The 27084-nt window shown below is 41.8% G+C and overlaps 1 protein-coding gene and 1 long non-coding RNA gene across 3 annotated transcripts in view; one reads left to right on the top strand and one right to left on the bottom strand.

Annotated features, from left to right (window-relative positions):
• The window catches only part of ak5 (adenylate kinase 5), a 102339-nt gene that overhangs the window by 7574 nt on the left and 67681 nt on the right, over window positions 1-27084 (bottom strand). The window contains exons 8-11 of the mRNA XM_061919657.1: window positions 12389-12462; window positions 9597-9642; window positions 4195-4242; window positions 3706-3869 (exon numbers count right to left, since the gene is read on the bottom strand). Coding sequence (XP_061775641.1) covers window positions 3706-3869; window positions 4195-4242; window positions 9597-9642; window positions 12389-12462 — 332 coding nt within the window. The remainder of the gene's footprint in view (window positions 1-3705; window positions 3870-4194; window positions 4243-9596; window positions 9643-12388; window positions 12463-27084) is intronic.
• Window positions 76-26276, top strand: LOC133567991 (uncharacterized). 2 transcript variants are annotated; one of them, XR_009809520.1, is made up of 4 exons: window positions 76-258; window positions 3939-4077; window positions 25848-25942; window positions 25998-26276. It is a non-coding gene; the product is annotated as an uncharacterized LOC133567991 (long non-coding RNA). The 2 variants fall into 2 exon arrangements; XR_009809519.1 differs by having other exon boundaries at window positions 26001-26276.

The raw sequence follows: 27084 nt of genomic DNA on the forward strand, positions 1-27084 counted from the left end.
ATGTTTGTTTCCTTGTTTTTGTATTTACTTCCCATCAGTGCTCTTATTTTGTTCCATTTCCTGTTTGTCCCTGAGCACTGTTTGATCACTCACCTGCCGCTGATTGGCAGGCGGACCACACCTGCTGCCAATCAGCCTGTCCTAATCACGCCTCGTCTCGAGCACTCCTCAGTGCTCCAAGGTCACTTTGTGTGAGGAACTAGCATGGCTGCAGGTTTCGAGACCACCAAGATGCAGGAACCGGCGAACAACGAGAAGGTAAGATGATTTTTTTTTATTATCATCAACAGAAATAAAGCAGGACACGCTGATTGGCAGCAGGTGTGGACTGCCTGCCAATCAACGGCAGGTGAGCATACTTGCCAACCCTCTTGATTTTCCTGGGAGACTTAAACTTCAGTGCTCCTCACGAAAATCTCCCGGGGCAACCATTCTCCCGAATTTCTCCCAATTTTAACCCGGACGAGAATATTGGGGGCGTGCCTTTAAGCCACTGCATTTAACGTCCTCTACAATGTGTTGTCACGTTCGCTATACCTTCATAGCCACTTCATATTTGCGGCTTTAACACACACACACAAGCGAATGCAATGCATACTTGGTCAACAGCCATACAGGTCACACTGAGGGTGGCAGTATAAACAACTTTAACACTGTTACAAATATGCGCCACACTGTGAACCCACGCCAAACAGGAATGACAAACACATTTCGGGAGAACATCCGCACCGTAACACAACATAAACACAACAGAACAAATACCCAGAACCCCTGGCAGCACTAACTCTTCTGGGACGCTGCAATATACACCCCTTGCTACCACCAAACCCCGCCCACCTCAAGCCCCACCCTTTATCTCCCGAATTCGGAGGTCTCAAGGTTGGCAAGTATGCAGGTGAGTGATCAAACAGTGTTCAGGGACAAACAGGAAATGGAACAAAATAAGAGCACTGGTGGTAAGCAAATACAAAAACAAGGAGGTGAGGGGAGTAGTGAGCAGCAGCGGTGGCCACGGCCGGGAATCATTTTTGGTGATTTAACCCCCAATTCCAACCCTTGATGCTGAGTGCCAAGCAGGGAAGTAATGAGTCCCAGGGTTTGAACTCACAACCAACCTATCTAACCACTGGGCCACTGAGTAGGTTAAATGTTACTTAGATATTGGGGTTCACCATGTAAAGCGCTTTGAGTCATTAGAAAAAAGCGCTATATAAATATAATTCACTTCACTGTTTTGCAATGATGTTTCAACGTCAGTTTTTAAGGACATGTATGTAAAGTCAATGTCGTATCAATGTCTGGTGCCTGCTGGGTAATAATAATATCATTTAAAAATAATTTAAAAACGCATATTTAATATAATCCCGAAAGAGGCCACTTTAAGTCGATTTTTAATGAAGTACTTTGATGTGAATTCTGGTGAAGTTCTGTTTAAAAAAAACAAAGCAAATGAGTTTTTAAGTTAAAATACAAAAGATGAACACAAAAGACAATACAAGTAATACAAACCCTGTTTCCATATGAGTTGGGAAATTGTGTTAGATGTAAATATAAACAGAATACAATGATTTGCAAATCCTTTTCAAGCCATATTCAGTTGAATATGCTACAAAGACAACATATTTGATGTTCAAACTGATAAACTTTTTTTGTTGTTGCAAATAATCATTAACTTTAGAATTTGATGCCAGCAACACGTGACAAAGAAGTTGGGAAAGGTGGCAATAAATACTGATAAAGTTGAGGAATGCTCATCAAACACTTATTTGGAACATCCCACAGGTGTGCAGGCTAATTGGGAACAGGTGGGTGCCATGATTGGGTATAAATGTTACGGTCCACTATATGGATCGTTTGTTTTTTGCTTTTGTGTATGTTTTGATCACGTTTTGGACTCTGCCGATCCTAGTATTTGAGCACTTCCTTGTTTATATTCGTCACCATAGCGACTTCATTTGTTCCACCTGCACTGACGCCCGGCGCACACCTGTTTTTGATTACCGTTTCTGTATTCATACCTGCCTCCTCCCTTTGTTCGGTCTGAGTTCTTCACTTGCTTTTTGCAAACACTCACGTTCGATGATCTGGTCCGTTTTTGGCTGCTAAGTTCCGTCTTAGCTTCTGTGCGCTCGACGCGTACCTTTTTGGACTTCACCTCAGTGCTAGTGTTAGCCTAACTTCCCGTGCATTGCACACTCTTTCTTTTGTCTTTGCATCAGTGTTCTTTTATCATTTTATATATTAAATCCAGCTCTTACCTGCTAACTTGCTTGTCTGGTCCCATGCATCTTGAGTTGACACCTCCGCGCATCTCAATGCGCTCCGAACATGACAATAAAAACAGCTTCCCAAAAAATGCTCAGTCTTTCACAAGAAAGGATGGGGCGAGGTACACCCCTTTGTCCACAACTGCGTGAGCAAATAGTCAAACAGTTTAAGAACAACCTTTCTCAAAGTGCAATTGCAAGAAATTTAGGGATTTCAACATCTACGCTCCATAATGTCATCAAAAGGTTCAGAGAATCTGGAGAAATCACTCCACGTAAGCAGCATGGCCGGAAACCAACATTGAATGACCGTGACCTTCCATCCCTTAGGCGGCACTGTATCAAAAACAGACATCAATCTCTAAAGGATATCACCACATGGGCTCAGGAACACTTCAGAAAACCACTGTCACTAAATACAGTTGGTCGCTACATCAGTAAGTGCGAGTTAAAGCTCTAATATGAAAAGCAAAAGCCATTTATCAACAACATCTAGAAACGCTGCCGGCTTCTCTGGGCCCGAGATCATCTAAGATGGACTGATGCAAAGTCGAAAAGTGTTCTGTGGTCTGACGAGTCCACATTTCCGATTGTTTTTGGAAGTATTCGACATTGTGTCATCCGGACCAAAGGGGAAGCCAACAATCCAGACTGTTATCGACGCATCGTTCAAAAGCCAGCATGTGTGATGGTATGGGGGTGCATTAGTGCCCAATGCATGGGTAACTTACACATCTGTGAAGGCATCATTAATGCTGAAAGGTACATACAGGTTTTGGAACAACATATGCTGCCATCTAAGCGCCGTCTTTTTCATGGACGCCCCTGCTTATTTCAGCAAGACAATGCAAAGCCACCTTCAGCACGTGTTTCAACAGCGTGGCTTCGTAAAAAAAAGAGTGTGGGTACTTTCCTGGCCCGCCTGCAGTCCAGACCTGTCTCCCATGGAAAATGTGTGGTGCATTATGAAGCGTAAAATACGACAGTGGAGACCCCGGACTGTTGAAGGACTGAAGCTCTACATAAAACAAGAATGGGAAAGAATTCCACCTGAAAAGCTTCAACAATTAGTTTCCTCAGTTCCCAAACGTTTATTGAGTGTTGTTAAAAGAAAAGGTGATGTAACACAGTGGTGAACATGCCCTTTCCCAACTACTTTGGCACCTGTTGCAGACATGGAATTCTAAGTTATTATTTGCAAAAAAAAAAATAAGTTTATGAGTTTGAACATCAAATATGTTGTCTTTGTAGCATATTCAACTGAATATGGCTTGAAAAGGATTTGCAAATCATTGTATTCTGTTTATATTTACATCTAACACAATTTCCCAACTCATATGGAAACAGGGTTTGTAAATCCTCTAATGGACTCTCTTAGGATTGTTGCAGAAAAAGCATCACGTGGCTTCGATTCCCTTCCACTTATAGTCGTACTGACCTCGGGCAGAGACTCTCCTCTCTGCAGGGTGTCCCGCAGGTGGCGCCCCCTGTCTGTGGGAGCCTGCATCTCCTTACACAGCAGGTCAGCCAGGGCGACGCCGCGCAGGCCCAGCTTCTCCTCCATGCGCTCGCACTGGACCGTCTTCCCTGAGCCGGGAGCTCCTGAAGGAGCACACACACACACACACACACACACAGACACACTAATGATTGTTTTATCTTTCATTCCAGTGAATCACCTGAGACAGATATTTGCGTCTGCATTGGACGTGTTGCCATGACGACCTGCTGGCAAAAGTAACTAAAACGTGGGAAGAGCCGACAGCAGAATCTCTTCAGAGGTCGAAGATGGAAGCTCGCCGTCATGATGGTAACTGTTGCTGTTTCAAACCAGCCCGACTAATGAGATACGCTCCGCCACTTCTTTGACATATGCGTGTGTGTGTGTGTGTGTGTGTGTGTGTGTGTGTGTGATACGCATACGTACCCATCAAAAAGATGACCTTTGGCTTCTTCGGCGGCTCTGTGCTGAAGGCTGTCACAGAAAATGAAAGCAAATTTTAACTTTAGCACAGCAACACACACTCACACACACACACGCACACGCAGACACTCACACACACACGAAACATTTTTAATGTTTTACGAGGTGACAAACCCTTAATTTACATTTTTACTGACCGGACACTTGATTACTTAAAGAGAGTCACATTACAATTATTGACACACAAAAATATTATTGCTCTCTTGTGGCTTTAATTCACAGTAAATGCTCTCATTATTTTATATGGTTACTATTTAAAATGATATATATGTATTGTAATATATTATGAATTATATATACATGAATTATTATTTGGTATTACTATTCACTATAAAAATCCAGATATTTAAATATGATTAATTATTACTATTTAATGTATTATAATATATATACATATTAATGATTACTATTTCATTTATTATATGTATTTATATATTAATGATTAACAATCATTACTATTTATTGTCTTATGAAATACATAAATAACAATTTGAATATATATGTTATACCTGTATAAAATAATAAATTAACAAAATAAACTTAAACCAGAAACTATAATTATTTAAATTTTTTAATATATTTTTGTAGATTTTTATTCTTTAATGAATGATGAAAAAATGTGGGTTTATTATTAGTTATTTGCTCAAATGCTTAAATGCTCTCATTATTTTATATTGTTACTATTTGAAATAATATATGTATTAATTTACATATATATCATTAAATATATATATCTGAATTATTATTCATTATTACTATTTATTATGAATTCTACATATTTAAATATTATTAATTATTACAATTTAATTTATTATAATATATATTAATTATTAATAATTATTAATATTTATTGTATTGTGAAATACATAAATAATAATTCAAAAGTATATGTTATACCTGTATAAAATAATAAATTAACAAAATAAACTCAAACCAGAAACTATAATTATTTGAATTTTTTAATATATTTTTGTAGATTTTCATTCTTCAATGAATGATGAAAAAATGTGGGTTTATTATTAGTTATTTGCTCAAATGCTTAAATGCTCTCATTATTTTATATTGTTACTATTTGAAATAATATATGTATTAATATAATGAAATTTATATATCTGAATTATTATTGATTATCACTGTTTATTATAAATTCTACATATTTAAACATTATTAATTATTACAATTTAATTTATTGTCATATACATATTAATTATTAATAATTATTGATATTTATTGTATCGTGAAATACATAAATAATAATTACAATGTATATGTTCTACCTGTATAAAATAATACATTGACAAAATAAACTTATACCATAAACTATAATAATTTACATTTTTAAATATATTTTTGTAGATTTTTATTCTTTAATGAATGATGAAAAATGTGGGTTTATTGTTAGTTATATCCATCCATCCATCCATTTTCTACCGCTTATTCCCTTTGGGGTCGCGGGGGGCGCGGGTGCCTATCTCAGCTACAATCGGGCGGAAGGCGGCGTACACCCTGGACAAGTCGCCACCTCATCGCAGTCATTAGTTATACGTTGATGTAATTATATATGATAAGTATCCTGTACTGATGTATTGTTATATATCAGATCATTATGTATTGTATTATTGATCAAGAGTCAGGACTCTGTGGTGGAGTCTCCTATCTGGGGCTGAGGTTGCCGAGATAGTTAAGAAATTCCTTGGTGGTCGGACTCCGGGGTTGGCTGAGAGCCACTTGGATTTCCTTAAGGCTCTGGAAGCTGTGGTCCTGTTGTGGTTGACAAGACTGCAGAGTTGCATGGACATCGGGGGCGGTGCCTCTGGATTGACCGACTGGGGTTGTGGTTCTTCTCTTTAAAAAGGGGAACCGGAGGGTGTGTTCCAACTATCAATCAATCAATCAATAATCATTTATATAGCCCTAAATCACTAGTGTCTCAAAGGGCTGCACAAACCACTACGACATCCTCGGTAGGCCCACATAAGGGCAAGGAAAACTCACACCCAGTGGGACGTCGGTGACAATAATGACTATGAGAACCTTGGAAACATATGTGGGCAACACATATGTTTCCCCCTCTAGGGGAACTATCGTGGGATCACACTCCTCAGCCTTGACGGTAAGGTCTATTCAGGTGTACTGGAGAGGAGGCTTGTGAGATCAGTGTCTGCACTTGGGCCACATTGCCGGCAGTAAATGGAACACGTTTCCAGTGAAGTTTGGACCGCGCCAGGGCTTTTATGGACAATCATTTCTAGGCGCAGGCAGGGTGTTGAGGGGATCCGCCTTTGGTGGATTTTTGCAGATAGTGTGGCTTTATCTGACCATGATCTTTATGTCATGGTACCTCTGGATTGGCAGACCGGGGGGGTGGTCCCTCTCTTTAAGAAGGGGGACCGGAGGGTGTGTTCCAACTATCGTGGGATCACACTCCTCAGCCTTCCCGGTAAGGTTTATTCAGGTGTACTGGAGAGGAGGCTACGCCGGATAGTTGAACCTCGGATTCAGGAGGAACAGTATGGTTTTCGTCCTGGTCGTGGAACTGTGGACCAGCTCAGTACTCTCGGCAGGGTTCTTGAGGGTGCATGGGAGTTTGCCCAACCAGTCTACATGTGCTTTGTGGACTTGGTGAAGGCATTCGACCGTGTCCCTCAGGAAGTCCTGTGGGGAGTGCTCAGAGAGTATGGGGTACCGGACTGTCTTATTGTGGCGGTTCGCTCCCTGTGCGTTTAGAGTCAGAGCTTGGTCCACATTGCTGGCAGTAAGTCGGACCCGTTTCCCGTGAGGGTTGGACTCCGCCAAGGCTGTCCTTTGTCACCCATTCTGTTCATAACTTTTATGGACAAAATTTCTAAGCGCAGTCAAAACGTTGAGGGGTTCCTGTTTGGTGACCGCGGGATTAGGTCTCTGCTTTTTGCAGATGATGTGGTCCTGATGGCTTCATCTGACCGGGATCTTCAGCTCTCACTGAATCGGTTCGCAGCCGACTGTGAAGCGACCGGAATGAGAATCAGCACCTCCAAGTCCGAGTCCATGGTTCTCGCCCGGAAAAGGGTGGAGTGCCATTTCCGGGTTGGGGAGGAGACCCTGCCCCAAGTGGAGGAGTTCAAGTACCTCGGACTCTTGTTCACGAATGTGGGAAGAGTGGATCGTGAGATCGACAGGCGGATCGGTGCGGCGTCTTCAGTAATGCGGACGTTGTATCGTTCTGTTGTGGTGAAGAAGGAGCTAAGCCGGAAGGCAAAGCTCTCAATTTACCGGTCGATCTACGTTCCCATCCTCACCTATGGTCATGAGCTTTGGGTCATGACCGAAAGGATAAGATCACGGGTACAAGCGGCCCAAATGAGTTTCCTCCGCCGGGTGGTGGTGGGTCTCTCCCTTAGAAATAGGGTGAGAAGCTCTGTCATCTGGGAGGAACTCAAAGTAAAGCCGCTGCTCCTCCACATGGAGAGGAGCCAGATGAGGTGGTTCGGGCATCTGGTCAGGATGCCACCCGAACGCCTCCCTGGGGAGGTGTTTAGGGCACGTCCAACCGGTAGGAGGCCACGGGGAAGACCCAGGACACGTTGGGAAGACTATGTCTCCCGGCTGGCCTGGAAACGCCTCGGGATCCCCCGGGAAGAGCTGGACGAAGTGGCTGGGGAGAGTGAAGTCTAGGCTTCCCTTCTTAGGCTGCTGCCCCCGCTTCCCGACCTCGGATAAGCGGAAGAAGATGGATGGATCTTTATGTGACGCTGTGGTCGCAGGCTGATGTGTGGATTGTTCTCCCAAGCATGCAGCAGGAACCCCGGACGCAATGATTTATTGTCTACAAAATCAGACCGAATACAAACAAAAACAACATGTCCCGAGTGCACGGGGAGCAAAAGCTAAAGCTTAACAAAAGGAAAACCAGCAGAGAAATCAAAAAGGTACCCGCGTAACGTGTTGCATGGAAGCAAATAAGGAAACCAGCCCGGGTGTGGCAAACAACGGGAATAAGTAGTTTTCTGATTAGTGCCCGACAGCAGGTGAGCGTGCTGATGAAACCAGTCTGTTCCCACGCCAACCAAAACACAAACCCAGGGTCTGCTCAAGACAGGAACTGAGGGAGTCCAAAACTGAACAGAAAATGACATGATCCGAGGAACAAATCATAACACTTCAATTCTAATGGGACTGGTTCGCAGCTGAGTGTGAGGCGACTGGTATAAGAATCAGCACATCTATGTCCGAGTCTGCGGTCCTAGCCCGGGGAAGGGTGGAGTCCCATCTCCGGGTTGCGGATGCCGCCTCAAGTGGAGGAGTTCAAGCGCCCTGGGGTCTTGTTACCGAGCGAAGGAGGAGTGGATCGTGAGGTCTGCAGGCAGATGGGTGCGGCCTCGACAGCAGGGCGGTCCCTGCATCGGTCTAAGTCGGGATGTTTGCTTTTGTAGAGCAGACACACCGAGCGACTAATGGAGTGTGCTGGCAAATGATAGTAGATAATTGTAGTTTGCAGTACTGCAGTTAAAGTACCCATAATATGTGTACTGATAGCCATAATCATGTATGTAATAATGTGTTGGATGTCAGCCGATACAAAGCAGTAGTAGTGATTCCATGTAAACACAACAGTCAAAGCCTTCATTGGTGACAACAAACATACATACAAACATACATTCAAACATACATACATACAAACATACATACAAACATACATACAAACATACATACATACAAACATACATACAAACATACATACAAACATACATACAAACAAACATACATTCAAACATACATACAAACATACATACAAACATACATACAAACATACATTCAAACATACATTCAAACATACATACAAACATACAAACAAACATACATACAAACATACATACATACAAACATACATACAAACATACATACAAACATACATACAAACATACATACAAACATACATACAAACATACATACATACAAACATACATACAAACATACATACATACAAACATACATACAAACATACATTCAAACATACATACAAACATACACACATACATACACACATACATACATACAAACATACATACAAACATACATACAAACATACATACCATTCCTCCTGAATGCACCGTGATAGCTCGCTGAAAAGATATGCATCACCCCCCCCCTGCCCCCGCCAATTATACAATCAGTGTTGTTGATGCACAGTCATGATGACAACACACACACACACACACACACACACACACACACACACACGTACAGACACAGAACAGACATCTAGCGCTTGATGACACATGTGACATTTAGTGAGCGAAGACGCTGGTGGGGGTGTCGATGCCGACGTCAAATTGTTGTTCCATACGCTTTCATCATTTACTCACTTTCTTCCTTTCCTTCGGTGAACATCAGCTCTTCTTCCTCTCCATCCTTCACACACATACAAATAAATAAGTACAAACATACACATATATACATAGTTTATATATTTATACATATATATATATATACATATATGTCTTGATTGGATTATCCAGAGAATAGTGCTTGATACCGTGGTAGAGCACAATATGTATGTGTTGTAAAAATCACAAGACTACTTCATCTCCACAGAACTGTTTCATGAGGGGTTCCCTCAATCATCAGGAGATTTTAATGGAAGCATTCACATACAATGGTTTATATAGGGCACAGAGTGGGTGGGTACAGGCAGGCGTAGGGGCGTGGTGATTGGCTCATGTGTTACCTAGGAGGTGTTTCCGTCTGTGGCGGCATGTTGAAATGATTTCACTGCGCTTGTTGAGGGATGATAGATATGGATGATATATAATAAACAGTTTCTCTTTTAAGCATAGGTTGCATCTTTTATTACCACTGTTGTAAGGTGTGCTGGATGCAAGAATTTGCCATGTTATTGAATATTCAACATTATTGTCTTTGAGGTTCCAATTGTGCTTGCTGAGTTCTGTAGAATTACGCAAAGTCTGGTTTCTAAAGGAGGCCTTGTGATTATTCCATCTTGTTTTGAACGCTCCTTTGGTTAATCGTACGTACGTGTCGGATGTGTTAATGTCCTTGCGTGTTACCTTTGCTTGGTAAACGACTGATGTTTGTAAGCACCCTCCGTTGAAAGGGCAATCAGGTTTCTTGCGACAGTTAAGGAATAAGGAATGTAACTGTCACAAGAAACCTGATTGCCCTCTCAACGGGGGGTGCTTACAAACATCAGTCGTTTACCAAGCAAAGGTAACACGCAAGGACATTAACACATCCGACACGTACGTAGGATTAACCGAAGGAGCGTTTAAACCAGATGGAATAATCACAATGGCTCCTTTAGAAACCAGACTGCGGAATTCTACAGAACTCAGCAAGCACATTTGGAACCTCAAAGACAATAATGTTGAATATTCAATAACATGGCAAATTCTTGCATCCAGCACACCTTACAACAGTGGTAATAAAAGATGCAACCTATGATAAAAGAGAAACTGTTTATTAGGGTCCGCAGGCCCATTGCAAAGGACTCCTGTGGAGTCCTTTGCAATGATCCAAGGACCCTATTGAAACTGGTGCGTTTTATTATTCTTTCTTTCTTTCTTTCTTTATTCCGCACCCATGCGCTGTAATTTGATCCCCTTAACATGCTTCAAAACTCACCAAATTTGACACACACATCGGTCTGGCATACCTTCCCAACTTATTAGGCAGCCAAACCAGAAAAATCAAAATTGCGCGCTAGCGCCCCCTAGGGGAAAAAAAACAGACTGCTTGTAACTTCCGTTAGGAATGTCATAGAGACATGAAACAAAAACCTCTATATAGGGCTGACTTAGACCTAGATTTCATAATCGTACCTTCTAGGGCAAAAATCAACAAAAATTTTGCAAAAACCCATTCAAAGCAAAATTTTCGCAAAAAGTGCTATTTTTGCCTCTTTGAGCTGTAATTTGACCCCCTTAAAATTCTTCAAAACTCACCAAACTTGGCACACACATCAGTACTGGCAGAAATTGTGATCTAATGAAAAAACTAAACCCGAAAACTAAAAAGTGCGCTCTAGTGCAATTTTTTAATAAAACACAGCAAAAACTGCTCCTAGGAAGAAAATACAAACAAAATTGCTTGTAACTTCCAGTAGGAATGCCGGAAAGACATGAAACAAAAACTTCTATGTAGGTCTCATTTAGACCTACATTTTGATAATTGACATCCCTCGGCAAAAATCAACAAGAAGTTAAAAATTACCCCTTCAAAATAAGTTTTGTAAAAACCCGTCACCTTTTTCAAACGTAAACTCCTCCGAGTGCGTTTGTCGTTTCGGCTTCAAACTCGCACAGGAGAGAGATTGAACCCTTCTGATTAAAAGTATAGAACAAAGTTTTGATTACTGCTCCGGTTTTGATTTTACGCGCCTTCAAAGAACCCCTGCCCAAAGTTTCCTAAAAAATGTCATTTTTGCCTCTTTGAGCTGTAATTTGACCCCCTTAAAATGCTTCAAAGTGCAAGTTAAAGCTCTACTATGCAAAGCGAAAGCCATTTATCAACAACATCCAGAAACGCTGATCTGTAATTTGACCCCCTTAACATGCTTCAAAACTCACCAAATTTTACACACACATCAGGACTGGCGAACATTGCCATCTAATAAAAAACCAAACCCCAAAAGTCAAAATTGTGCTCCAGCGCCCCCTAGGAAAAAACCCAGACAAAACGGCTTGTAACTTCTGTTAGGAATGTCATACAGACATGAAACAAAGACCTCTATGTAGGTCTGACTTAGACCAGGGCTTGGCAGCGGCCAAAGGCGGACCCGAACAACGCTGCTTGTAGCTTTAATTATATATCATCCAGATCTATCATCCCTCAACAAGCGCAGTGAAATCATTTCAACATGCCGCCACAGACGGAAACACCTCCTAGGTAACACATGAGCCAATCACCACGCCCTACACCTGCCTGTACCCACCCACTCTGTGCCCTATATAAACCATTGTATGTGAATGCTTCCATTAAAATCTCCTGATGATTGAGGGAACCCCTCATGAAAAACTTCTGTAGAGATGAAGTAGTCTTGTGATTTTTCCCACTCCTAGAGAAATTTACCAGTTTTCACAAAAACATGACATGTAAGAATTTTCAAGTCGTCACGACAACGGAGTGAAAAAGCGCTCACCTCATCATTCTTGCAGACCACGTCAGCCATGTTGCTGGTTTCAGGCAGCAGACTGAGATCCATCTCGCTCGGACCTGCGGAACAGAAAAAACACGATCGTTAAAATTCATGGAGCTCGGCAGCCGAGAGTACTCAGGTACTTTTTTTTTAAATGAGAGCGACAGGATGCAAAGGTGTGAAGATTGCGTCGTCGTCCGCAAGCCTTCACTCATTAGGCGAATCAAATTCCATCATTTTTTTTCCTTTACATAATAGAAAAGCAGCAAATGCACCGTCATTCCTTAAATAATAAAAAAGTTTCATCAATTTAGGTATGACTTTGACGTAAGGAATATACTATCATAAATAACTTTTTGTATAAACCACTAAATTGACCAAAGTATTTTGCCACCCATCCAAAATGATGAGAATCAGGTGTCCTAAGCACTTGGCCTTTGTATAAAATCAAGCACTGTAAGAATGTGAAAGAATGGTGTGATTTCCAGCGTGGAACTGTCATAGGATGCCTCCTGTGCAACAAATCCAGTCAAGAAATTTCCTCACTCCTAAATATTCCAAAGTCAACTTTGTTATAAGAAAAGTGAAGAGTTTGGGAACAACAGCAACTCAGCCACCAAGTGGTAGGCCAGGTAAACTGACAGAGAGATGTCAGTGGATGCTGAAGCACATAGGGCAGGGGTCGGGAACCTTTTTGGCTGAGAGAGCCATGAAAGCCAAATATTTCAAAATGTATTTCCGTGAGAGCCATATCATATTTTTTAACACTGAATACAACTAAATGCGTGCATTTTTAAGTAAGACCAACATTTCTTGAGCATAATAAGTCTTTTATTCTTTTTAATAACACTGTTATTCTGAAGCTAACCAATAATAAATAAAATGTCATGTCTGTTGATCATGTTTTTGTTTGGCCATGTGCTGTTTGTCCTTTGGACTCTTTAAGTTCCTGTTTTTTTCCACTCCCTTGTCTGGTTTCCTTGGTTGCTCATTTTGTCCACCTGTCTCTGGTGGACAAAACGCCCGCTCACCTGCTTCCCGAGCACTAATCAGAGGCAGTATTTAAGCTCGTCTTTGCCAGTCAGTCGCCCTGGCGTCAATGTGATCTTTTCTTGCTCTGTGCTGACTTGTTTCATGCCTTGCCATAGTTTCCTGCTTCATGCCATGCCAAGTAAGTTTTGTTTGATTTATGTTCATAGTCTGTTTATGCGTTAGCTTTCTTCTTTAGCCCAAGTTGTGCCTCCACTGTGAGCGATCTTTTTTAGTTGAAATTAAGTCATGTTTTTACCTAAATGCCATGTCCCGAGTAGTCCGTCTGCCTTCCTGGGGGAACGACCCTGCAGCAAGCTGCGACCCCCCCATCGTGACATAAAATACTTCTTACCATTAATGCGACTTCTTGAACAGGTGCGGTAGAAAACGGATGGAAGGATTTAAATGCATGAGAATGTTTTATATTTTGCATGTTATTTTTAGCACTGTGATTACCAGCGGAATTATTCATAATTATGGTGTTAAGCAATGTCAGCTAAGATTTATCCGAGAGCCAGATGCAGTCATCAAGAGAGCCACATCTGGCTCTAGAGCCATAGGTTCCCTACCCCTGCAGTAGTGGATCATGACAGTGTTGTTACCATTAATTCTAAGTTTATGATTATTTGCAGAGAAAAAAAAATAAAGTTTCTCAGTTGGAACATTAAATATCTACTCTTTGCAGTTTATTTAAATGAATATAAGTTGAAAAGGATTTGCAAATCATTGTATTCTGGTTTTGTTTACAAATTACACAACATGACAACTTCCCTGGTTTTGGGAAGTTGGTATTGAAAGTAAAAAAAAAAGTCACAAAACCCAAAAGTTTCATCAGCAACTTTGTGTCATCTCCAGCGAGACTAAAGTGTTGACATGAAGCGCTCCCTCCTCAGTGGAAATAGGTCGAGAATTTCGCTTCCCTTTGGCGTGTTTCCTCCCCCCTTGTTAGAAAAGTGTGTTAGCTTCCAGGCAGGCAGCTGCTTGCGTTTCTCAGCATCTTGTGGATGAAAAAAAAAAAGCTGCACAATGCAAGAAAAACAGCAAGGCACAATGTTTTTGATGACTGCAGTTGTCAGAGCGCATCTTGTCCTCCAGTGGACGCCATGCTTTGTTTGCTGTCAGGTGGGTCAGACCTCAGATGAAGTCAACATCATTATCTCAGCAGGGGGGATGAGAAAGGACTCGAATAGACGGCAGGCAAGCGTGGAAAAAGTCGGAATGTATTTGACTGGAACTTTTCTCGGTGCAATTATTTAGCCTTCTTAACTCGGGACGGAGACGGCTTCAATTTTCACCGACACCACGAACAAATAAAACCAACACTTCTGAAACGGTTCCCGAATCGGTACTAAATTATTTTTCAAAGCATAGACATTTTGTTTGAAAATAATGCATTTTTATTTTTGAAGGTTTTCGTGATGTATAAATGCTTCATCAATTTGTGACAAAAATGCAACAAATACGGAGAAATATGAACTCCATCCATCCATCCATCCATTTTCTACCGCTTATTCCCTTTCGGGGTCGCGGGGGGCGCTGGCGCCTATCTCAGCTACAATCGGGCGGAAGGCGGGGTACACCCTGGACAAGTCGCCACCTCATCGCAGGGCCAACACTCAAAGAGTAAAAAACAAAACAAAAAAAACAAACACCTCAAATCTGATATAATTGTTGGGTTTTTGTCATTTCCATCCATCCATCCATTTTCTACCGCTTATTCCCTTTCGGGGTCGCGGGGGGCGCTGGCGCCTATCTCAGCTACAATCGCGCGGAAGGCTGGGTACACCCTGGACAAGTCGCCACCTCATCACAGGGCCAACACAGATAGACAGACAACATTCACACACTAGGGACCATTTAGTGTTGCCAATCAACCTATCCCCAGGTGTATGTCTTTGGAGGTGGGAGGGGCCTATCCCCAGGTGCATGTCTTTGGAGGTGGGAGGGGCCTATCCCCAGGTGCATGTCTTTGGAGGTGGGAGGAAGCCGGAGTACCCGGAGGGAACCCACGCATTCACGGGGAGAACATGCAAACTCCACACAGAAAGATCCCGAGCCTGGATTTGAACCCAGGACTGCAGGACCTTCGTATTGTGAGGCAGACGCACTAACCCCTCTGCCACCGTGGAGCCCCTTTTTGTCATTTCCCTGCCTTCTTTTTATTTTTTTGTGTCAGTTTTTTCTTCAGTCAATTAGTCCCCAGCGAGGCACACCTGCAACAATTCGCTACCTGCTAGTATTTAAGCTCGTCACCACCAGCTGGTTGTCGTCTGGTGCACATGCCTGATTCGCTTCATCTTGCCTGGTACGTTGTCTCTCCTTCTTCTTATAATTCCTCACCTCTTGTGTTTGCTCCTTAGCCCCCCTGAGGTAAAGAGGATTTTTTTCGTTGGACCCTTTGCTTTTGCTCAGTGCGTCCTGGCCGTCCCCCCTGCCGACCACTGAGGGACCTGCTTTTGTTAGTTTTTTCATGGTGTGCATTTCTGCCCCATCGCCTTTGGTTAAACTTTTTGAACTCATTAAACTGTTTAATAAATCTGCGTTCAAAAGAGTCCGGCTTATTAGTGATTCCTAGAGCCCCAAAAAAGTCTGCAGGCTATAGAGCGTTTTCCGTTCGGGCTCCAGTACTCTGGAATGCCCTCCCGGTAACAGTTCGAGATGCTACCTCAGTAGAAGCATTTAAGTCTCACCTTAAAACTCATCTGTATACTCTAGCCTTTAAATAGACCTCCTTTTTAGACCAGTTGATCTGCCGCTTCTTTTCTTTTTTCTCCTATGTCCCCCCCCCCCCCCTCCCTTGTGGAGGGGGTCCGGTCCGATGACCATGGATGAAGTACTGGCTGTCCAGAGTCGAGACCCAGGATGGACCGCTCGCCTGTGTATCGGTTGGGGACATCTCTACGCTGCTGATCCGCCTCCGCTTGAGATGGTTTCCTGTGGACGGGACTCTTGCTGCTGTCTTGGATCCGCTTTGAACTGAACTCTCGCGGCTGTGTTGGAGCCACTATGGATTGAACTTTCACAGTATCATGTTAGACCCGCTCGACATCCATTGCTTTTGGTTCCCTAGAGGGGGGCGGGTGGCCCACATCTGAGGTCCTCTCCAAGGTTTCTCGCAGTCAGCATTGTCACTGGCGTCCCACTGGATGTGAATTCTCCCTGCCCACTGGGTGTGAGTTTTCCTTGCCCTTTTGTGGGTTCTTCTGAGGATGTTGTAGTCGTAATGATTTATGCAGCCCTTTGAGACATTTGTGATTTGGGGCTATATAAATAAACATTGATTGATTGAGTCAATTTTTGTAATTCAACCTTGCCTCCCGTCTCTGCATCCTGGGGTCAACTCCTTGATCAAATCCTAACAGTAATAGCACTTTTCTTGTAGAACTTTGTTGTAAAAATCTCCTTCCACGTCTGTCCCTGACATCATTTCAGGCTCTGGAAACACTTAGTGGAAACGCACCCCGCCCACACTGCTTGGTGCCTCGTCTGATGCGCTGTGACTTACATTCACCGGGGGGGACTTGCTTGAGGCGCGGTCTGTACGCTGGATATATAGAAAAGCTGAGATGTGATCAGATAGTCCAAAGTTGTGAGGTTTTGTATTAGTGTTCCTAAAAATTGATATACAGGCCCTCAGACACCTTTTTTTTTGCTAAATTTGGCCCCCGAGTCAAACAAAATTGCCCAGGCCTGCTCTAAAGGCTGCAATAAGTTATTGTTATGATAAATATTATACATATAATGAACGTGACGTGATTGAGAGTTATGAAATGACAAGATGCTGCGGCTCCATCTGGCTCGCACATCTTGACATTTCCTGCTTAAGGTGTCTTTCCCGACATGGTCGCATCATAGTTGTTATTCCCACTTGGGTGATGCACCTCCTCCTCCACATCGTCACCATCTGCTATTCCAGGCTTTTTCCACCGCACCGAAGTCGATTTGATGTGTTCATGCAGAGACTCTAGGGAAGGACGGGAAATAATGATCTGTTAAAAGTCCCCGTGTTATATACTTGTACTTTTTAAACCATTTGAAATAGCAAAAGTCTACTGGAGGTGTGAAAGCAGGGCTTTAAATAATTAATTGTGTTTACTGAACAGTATTAGTCTTGGTAATCAGAAGTAGCGTATCAAAACACGAATTGGTATGTCAGACTTAGCCCTGTCTTGGTTTAACTCTTATCTTACTGACCGGGTGCAGTGTGTCTCCCATAACAATGTGACCTCGGACTACGTTAAGGTAACGTGTGGAGTTCCCCAGGGTTCGGTCCTTGGCCCTGCACTCTTCAGCATCTACATGCTGCCGCTAGGTGACATCATACGCAAATACGGTGTTAGCTTTCACTGTTATGCTGATGACACCCAACTCTACATGCCCCTAAAGCTGACCAACACGCCGGATTGTAGTCAGCTGGAGGCGTGTCTTAATGAAATTAAAAAATGGATGTCCGCTAACTTTTTGCAACTCAACGCCAAAAAAACGGAAATGCTGATTATCGGTCCTGCTAGACACCGACCTCTATTTAATAATACAACTTTAACATTTGACTACCAAATAATAAAACAAGGGGACTCGGTAAAAAATCTGGGTATTATTTTCGACCCAACTCTCTCCTTTGAGTCACACATTAAAAGCGTTACTAAAACGGCCTTCTTTCATCTCCGTAATATCGCTAAAATTCGCTCCATTTTGTCCACTAAAGACGCTGAGATCATTATCCATGTCTAGCATTAAAAGATTACAGTTGGTACAAAATGCGGCTGCTAGACTTTTGACAAGAACAAGAAAGTTTGATCACATTACGCCTGTACTGTATATACCTTTATATACATATATACATACATATATACCTATACTGTATATACTTATATATTCTTCCGAGGATGTTGTAGTCGTAATGATTTGTGCAGTCCTTTGAGACATTTGTGATTTGGGGCTATATAAATAAACATTGATTGACATTGATTGATTGACATACATATATACATACATATATACCTATAATGTATATACCTTTATATACATATATACATACATATATACCTATACTGTATATACCTTTATATACATATATACATACATATATACCTATACTGGCTCACCTGCACTGGCTTCCTGTGCACTTAAGATGTGACTTTAAGGTTTTACTACTTACGTATAAAATACTACACGGTCTAGCTCCATCCTATCTTGCCGATTGTATTGTACCATATGTCCCGGCAAGAAATCTGCGTTCAAAAGACTACGGCTTATTAGTGATTCCTAGAGCCCAAAAAAAGTCTGCGGGCTATAGAGCGTTTTCCTTTCGGGCTCCAGTACTCTGGAATGCCCTCCCGGTAACAGTTCGAGATGCTACCTCAGTAGAAGCATTTAAGTCTCACCTTAAAACTCATCTGTATACTCTAGCCTTTAAATAGACCTCCTTTTTAGACCAGTTGATCTGCCGCTTCTTTTATTTTTTCTCCTATGTCCCCTCCTCCCTTGTGGAGGGGGTCCGGTCCGATGACCATGGATGAAGTACTGGCTGTCCAGAGTCGAGACCCAGGATGGACCGCTCGTCGGGACCCAGGATGGACCGCTCGCCTGTGTATGGGTTGGGGACATCTCTACGCTGCTGATCCGCCTCCGCTTGAGATGGTTTCCTGTGGACGGGACTCTCGCTGCTGTCTTGGTTCCGCTTTGAACTGAACTCTCGCGGCTGTGTTGGAGCCACTATGGATTGAACTTTCACAGTATCATGTTAGACCCGCTCCACATCCATTGCTTTCGGTCCCCTGGGGGGGTTGCCCACATCTGAGGTCCTCTCCAAGGTTTTTCATAGTCAGCATTGTCACTGGCGTCCCACTGGATGTGAATTCTCCCTGCCCACTGGGTGTGAGTTTTCCCTGCCCTTTTGTGGGTTTTTCCGAGGATGTTGTAGTCGTAATGGTTTGTGCAGTCCTTTGAGACATTTGTGATTTGGGGCTATATAAATAAACATTGATTGATTGATTGATTGATTTGACTTTGGGAGCCTGTGTGTGCGCATAAAAGTAGTTCAAGTTGGTTTACAACTAGATATTAAGAAAATGGTTTTATATTTTACAAGTTACGTAAAGATTCGTATTTTTTTCTAGAAATATAAATACAATATACAAAGACTACATTGACAACTACATTTCACTTACATCTAATGTGTTCAATAACTGTGTTCTTATTTTAGATCAGGGGTCTCAAACTCAATTTACCTGGGGGCCACTGAATGCAAAGTCTGGGTGAAGCTGGGCCGCAAGAAAATATTTCTCAAAAACATATCTTTTAGGATTTATTTTTATTTTCAACACAAAATAAAATCTAAATATATATGAACAAAATGAAAATGAAGGAATGTGAGGCAATGCAAATTAAACAAGCTGCAGTTGATTGGCACCTGGCCGCACCTGGTGTTAATCAGCCCACTCTTATTTTTACCTGCTTTTTCCTCCAGTCGGTGCTGGATTATTGTCGTGTCGATGTCACCACTACCTGTCTTGTCGCTTGTAGCTTTGTCTACTTCTGTTTACTCTGCTCATGCCGTAGTTCCGTCGTGTCACAGTAAGTGTTTTTGTTCTTTGCCAAGTTTGTTATCCGCCTTGTGCGCGCCTTTTATTTGTACCCTTTTGGTTTGTTCTTGTTTTAGTGTTGAATTAATTTTCTTACGCAATGCCTGCCTCCTTCTCTGCATCTTGGGGTTCGTCTCCAACAAACTCTGACAGCCTCTTTTTTATTTTTAAAGTGGATGAGTTTGGAGCTTACAAACACATATTTTGTCCATCCGTCTCTATACCGCTTGTCCCATTTTTAGGGTCACCAGTAAGTCGACTTCAGGCCAGCAGACCAATTTCAAGCTTACAATGAAGCCAACATGCATGTTTTTTAAAATGTGTGAGGACCGTGAGGCCAACAAGCTAACCACTCGACCACCTGATAAATGAAAAAACAACAACAAAAAACTCCCCCAGGTATCGTCCATCCATCCTTCATATCGAGCACTCATGGAGACCTTAATGATCAGTGCGCGTCTTAACAAAGCTTAGCGATCCCCGCAACAGCGGTTGCCATGCCAACGGCCATGGTAACCAGAGAGTGAGCGAGGGGGAGATTATTCACTTTTGTCTCAGCTTCAGAAACTCAGCCGATCATGTCGTCAGACACAATGCAACCACGACGACTACTCAGAGATGTTTCGTTCAGCTTGATGCAAAGTATCCACACAAATATCCACCGTGCGGATGCCAAGTGTGGTAACATTATGGCACAGACAGGTTTATGTTTTAGGGATGCTACGATGAGGGATTTTGGCTTAATTCGTGAGTGAGATCGGCCGATACCGATCATTTGTACGAAGAGTACATTTTTCTATGTATTCATAGTGAGTGCCATCGACAGTGTGATAATGTCAACATTGTGGCGAACTGAATTTTCCTCGTTTTTCTGTGTTGGTTTGCACGTCATGTTGACTCTCGCTCTCGCCCACAGTCTGGAGTGCAGCTGACGCTGGGTAATCTTGCACACCTGAAGTTGATTAAGGTGGCCTATTTAGTCTGGGTGCTGACGGCCTGTCAGTGCCGGAACTTTGTGTCCACTGCAAGTTTCACTCGCATGTGTCTTGGCCTCCTTCACACTCGCAGTCTTTCTAGTCCGTCTTGTGCGCCTCTCAGGTTTGCCTATTTATATCCTAGCCTTGTCTAGCGCCTTCAGTTAGCATTTTGTTTCTTTGTTTTACTTCGTTTTTGAAGTAAATTATCCTAGCTTCGTCTAGCGTCCTTAATTTTGTACTTTGTACTCCTGTTTGGTATTTTTCCCAGCCTGTATTGTTCCCAGCTTTGTCTAGCGCAGGGGTGGGCATTACGTCGATCGCGATCGACTGGTCGATCTCAAGCCAGGCATTAAAAAATAGACATAAAAATGAGCAATCATCAATCATACCAAGACTTCACTTTCGTCAGTTGTTTGACATTCTCGGCACCCGAGGATCTTGTGAGATGACGCTGGCTGCTGCGAGCTCATATTTAAGAAAAAAATCACTAACAGGGCGGACGCAGAGAAACACATTTTATTTCTAGAGAGTCCGTACCTACTGTCAAAACTCTAAAGACCGACTGCACAGTTCCTGTCTTCACCATAAAAGACCTGTTTCAATCATCCTGTGCTAACAAAATAAGAGTCTCAGAAAGCTAGCGTGCACAAGCTAGCAAGCTACGGAGTTTGATGCCAATGTATTTCTCCCCCGCCCTCAGCGACCGCTTTCTCACTTGCTTGCCCACCCGCACACTCACTGACGTCACTCACCTACTGCGATACATTAAAGGGCCACACACATATGCTACTCTCCTAACAAAGTGTTTAAAAACCAGTATGCAAGTTGGACAAATGAGATGCCAAATCCAACCACTTTCATGTGGTATTGGACAGAAAGGAGGACTTTTTTTTTCCTCCATTTGAAAATGCGGACGTTATCAGCACCACTGTCTAATTCCAATCAATGCAAGTCATCAGAATCAGGTAATACACCAACTTATATTCTTGTCTTCATGAAAGAAAGGAATCTATGTGTGTTAAACATGCTTGTATTATCATTAAACACCATTAACTTGTTAACAAAAATGTATCTTTCATAAATAAATAAATATAAATTATAAATAGGAATGAGGTAGATCTCCTCGACTTGGTCAATTGAAAAGTAGCTCGCCTGCAGAAAAAGTGTGAGCGCCCCTGATCTGGCGGTTTCTGTTCTAATTTTTGGTTGTTTGATATAGTTGTTCTTCTTGGTGTGTTTTTGTATTTCCACCATCGCCTTTTGTTTTGGCTACGTCCCACTTCCACCAAAATAAAGGATGAACTTTACTATACAAAATTACGTCTCTGCATCCTTGGGATCCACTCTCATATTTCGTAACAAACATAATATTTAAACAACCGGATTTTTCGGATTGTATGTCGCAGTTTTTTTAATAGTTTGGCATGAGTTGCGACTTATACTCTGGAGCGACTTATGTGCGAAATTATTAACACATTACCGTGGATAATGGATGGAGAACACAGCTTCACGGCAACCGGGAGAATACGCCATGCAACTTTTCTGGATGTCATTGGATGGATCGACAAAGCATGGACTTTAAAGTGGATCATTATCACAATTTCAAAAGGGTTAAAAACAATAAAAATCAGTTCCCAGTGGCTTGTTGTATTTTTTAAATTTTTTATTTTTATTTTACCGGTCTCGGAATATCCCTAAATAAAGCTTTAAAGTGCCTTATTTTCGCTCTCTGCGAAGACACTGGCCGTTTCCCTGTGACGTCACACAGTGTTGCCAATGTAAACAAACAATGGGAATACCACAGCAAGATATAGTGACATTAGCTCGGATTCAAACTCGGATTTCAGCGACTTAAGCGATTCAACAGATTACGCATGTATTGAAACAGATGGTTGGAGTATGAAAGTATTGAAGAAGAAACTGAAGCTATTGAGCGAATAGCTATTGACGCTATTCATAGCCATAGCATGGCCGAATAACTGCGTTAGCATAGCCGGTAAAATGTGCGGACCAAACGATCAGGACTTTTGCATCTTTTGACACTGGAGCAACTTAAATCCATCGATTGGTAAGTGTTTGTTTCGCATTAAATGTGGGTGGAAGGAAACGTAATATAGTTGCAAATGTATCTACAGGTTATCCATACATCTCTGTGCCATGTCTGCTTTAGTGTGAGTTTTCCTTGCCCTTTTGTGGGTTCTAGTCGTAATGGTTTGTACAGTCCTTTGAGACATTTGTGATTTAGGGCTGTATAAATAAACATTGATTGATAGCAAGCGGCGTTGGCATTAGCTAATATTATTAACTTAAGTATTATTAATGTCCAAAGACATTCTGTTTGTATTGTTTCAGTTTCACAAATTCCTCAGTAAACTTCCCAGAACCCCACCGTGGGATTATTGAGTCTGTTTAGCTGATTAGAGAGCTGGCTTCTGCAAATATTGTGTCTATGACGATAACTTCTGTTTTTGTTTTGTTTTGTTCAGCTGTTCAACTGCCTTGTTAAAGACACTGTTTAGAAACCATTGAGAACCAGATGGCAGTAATGGCTGACTTCAAAGGGCCGGTTTTTAAATAATTTTACATTTTGCATGCTTGTAATAACTAAAAGTGAGTGATGCATCTGACTTTTAAAAATATATCAATGGACAGCATATGTGTAATCAACTTGTTGTCACGCCTATGGTTCATGTTTTGTTTTGGTCATGCTATGTTTAGTTTTTTGGACATTTAGTTTTGTTTTGCATTTCCTTGATTGTCTTACCATGTCAACTGATTTAATTTTTTGTCATGTCTGATCATGAGTTTTGTACGACCATATTACCCTGAGCATCCCCAATCTTATCTGTTCTCAAAGCTAAGCAGTGTCTGGCCTGGTTAGTACTTGGGTGGGAGACTGCCTAGCAATACCAGGTGCTTTTGACTCTAAGTTCCTTTTTTTTTCACTCCCTGTTTTGTTACCATGACTACCAATCAGTTCACCTGTCTTGTCTCACACCTGTTTTCACTTATGTTTATTATTCAAGCCACAGTTACCAGCTAGTCAGTCTGGCAACATCACCTCATTCACGCCCTCGATTATCTGCTTCATGCCTTGCAATGCTGTCCATTTTGTCCACGTAAGTTTTTGTTATTCATGCCACTGCGCAAGTGTTTTTGTTTCATGTTTGTAGTTTATAGCCTTTGTGCTAGTCTTTTGTGTCATAGCCCAGTTTTTTGTTCCGCCATTGTGCGCGCTTTTTGTTGGTTCCTGTTTTTAGTTTTAGTGTTAAGATAAAGATGTCTTTACCTTCACGCCGTTTCCACTCTATTCGCTTTGCACCTCGGGAAAACAAACCAAGACCAAGTCCAAGCCTGACACTTGTTATATTATTTCACAATTGCCGATGCATTTGATAATTAGATATCTTTATTTACAAATTGATGGATAACTGGCTTTGAAATCATAAGTAAAGGTGAATGGAATATATTTAACTATTTATTTTTTTATCTGTATGGACATTTTTGTAACACACTATATCATAATATAAATTTTAACCCCAACAAATGTTATAACTTTATAGTGGCGTATACTATAAGTTTTATTAATTTCAGCTCCTTTTCATTAATTTATTTTAAATGTTATGTTTTTGTTTTACCTTAAATGAAGGAAATATAACAGAAAAACACATATTTGACATGATTAGATATTATTACAGTTTTAAAAGTTTTAAAGAAGGACGGCGTGGTGCTGTTGTGAGAGTGATCGTGCAAGCAACCGGAGGGTTCGTGGTTCGATCCCCAACTTCTACCAACCTAGTTACGTTCGTTAAGTCCTTTAGCAAAACACTTGAAAGAATGAATGAATGAAATGAAATAAGTTTATTTCGGTCATATAATCAATCAAATCAATCAACCATTTTGTGTGATCAGTTTTACAGTACATGTTATATGTAAACAATTATGCACATTTACACACGGACGAAAAGAAAAATAATGACCAAAAAAGGAATAGGCTGAAGCCCAAGCTTATATTTGCCTATCCTATACCTTCACTGAAGATTAGATTGCCTGGAACATCAACGTAAAAAAAAAAAAATAGATAAATGGGATGAAAGTAATTGTTACTATATTTTATAATTTCAATTATTTCACCTTTCAATGTTTTCTTAATCCTTACCAAAGAAGTGCATGTCTTCAGCTCATCACTGAGCTTCTTCCACCACTTGATTTAACTCCTAAAACTGTAATACATTTGTATTTTATATTTGTTCTCGCTTGACCTATTTCAAAAATCGACATCCCCCGTAAATGATAGCTTTCTCCTCTTATATGAAATAGCCTGAGAATACAAGCTGGAAGGCTGTTGTTCTTTACTCCAAACATCATTTCCATTGCTTTTAAAAACACAATGTCTGAACATTTTAATACATTTGAACTCATAAATAATGGATTGGTATGTTCATAGTAGCACGCTTTGTGTATTATTCTAATAACCCTTTTTTGAATTTTCATTATTGGGTCTATGTTTGTCTTATAAGCATTTCCCCAAATTTCAACACAATACGTTTAATATGGAAAAATACAAGAATAATACAACATATGCAGTCATGTCTTATTCAGCATGTGTCTTACTTTATAAAGAATAGCAATGGATTTGGATATATTTACCTTTATATATTCAATATGTGGTTTCCAACACAGTTTATGATCAATTGTTATTCCCAAGAATTTAGTTTTCATCCTTGCTCCTGATGGGTCGTGGTTAGCTGCCTTGCATGGTAGCTCCCGCCATCAGTGTGTGAATGGGTGAATGTGGAAATAGTGTCAGAGCGCTTTAAATCAATCAATATTTATTTTTTATTTTATTTTGCTTTGATTACTTTGAAGGTAGAAAAGCGCTATAGAAATTGTGGAGGAGGACGTGGTCGGCGTGGCTCCCGTAGGAATTGGGTGTGTACGGCCGGCCTTGAAGCCAGCGACAGGTGAGTGGATTACCCAGCTGGGCCTGGTTATCTCATCACCTGTCGCCTTTATTAGCAGCAGCCGGACCGAGACACGACACGTTGGAGTGGGAGCAGAGAGACTCACAAATAGAAACTGAGAGCGGAAGCACAGACTGCTGGAAAGCAAGCCTTCCCCGTGTGTTGATGTCAATAAAAGACTTGACTCAACCTGTCTACTGTGCTCCCGAAGATCTGTCGACATCAGGAGAACCCACTACCTGCAGAGACGTTTACACAAGTATAACCCATTTACCATTTTTACCAAAAGATATGGATTTTTTTTTGTCAAAATTAGTATAGTAAAACAATAAAAATGAAGCATTTAATTGAGACACATTTGTTCTAAGCTTTTGTGGGCCACGTGAAATGAGGTGGCGGGCCAGATCTGGCCCCCGGGCCTTGAGTTTGACACCGGTGCATTAAGGTATATAATTTATTGTTTACAATTGTTTTGTGTGTAAATAACTATTCACAAAGTATATATCTGCAACTTATAGTCCGGTGTGGCTAATACATGGACATTTTTGTTAGCGTGTCCTATCTGCCAGTGCGCTCTATAGGGGACGGAGTGGCGCAGTTGGGAAAGTGGCTGTACCAGCAACCTGATGGTTCCTGGTTCAATCCCCACCTTCTACCATCCTAGTCACATCTGTTGTGTTCTTGAGCAAGACACTTCACCCTTGCTCCTGATGCGTCCTGGTTAGCGCTTTGCATGGCAGCTCCCGCCATCAGTGTGTGAATGTGTGTGTGAATGGGTGAATGTGGAAATAGAGTCAGAGCGCTTTGAGTACCTTGTAGGTGGAAAAGCGCTTTACGAGTCGTGGAGGAGGATGTGGTCGGCGCACCTCCTGCAGGAATGGGGTGTGTATGGCTGGCCTCGAAGCCAGCGGCAAGTGAGTGGATTGCCCAGCTGGGCCTGGTTTTCTAATCACCTGTCGCCTTAATTACCGGCAGCCGGGCCGAGACACTTGGAGTTGGAGACACACAATAAGAAACCGAGAGCGGAAGCACAGACAGTCCGGGACAGAGAATGCTGGAAAGCAAGGCAGCCCCGTGTGTTTATGTCAATAAAAGACTTGATTTAACCTGTCAACCGGGCTCCCGAAGATATGTCGGCATCA

This window comes from Nerophis ophidion, linkage group LG14 (genome assembly GCF_033978795.1).
Source record: "Nerophis ophidion isolate RoL-2023_Sa linkage group LG14, RoL_Noph_v1.0, whole genome shotgun sequence".
In the NCBI taxonomy this organism is placed as follows: Eukaryota; Metazoa; Chordata; class Actinopteri; order Syngnathiformes; family Syngnathidae; genus Nerophis; species Nerophis ophidion.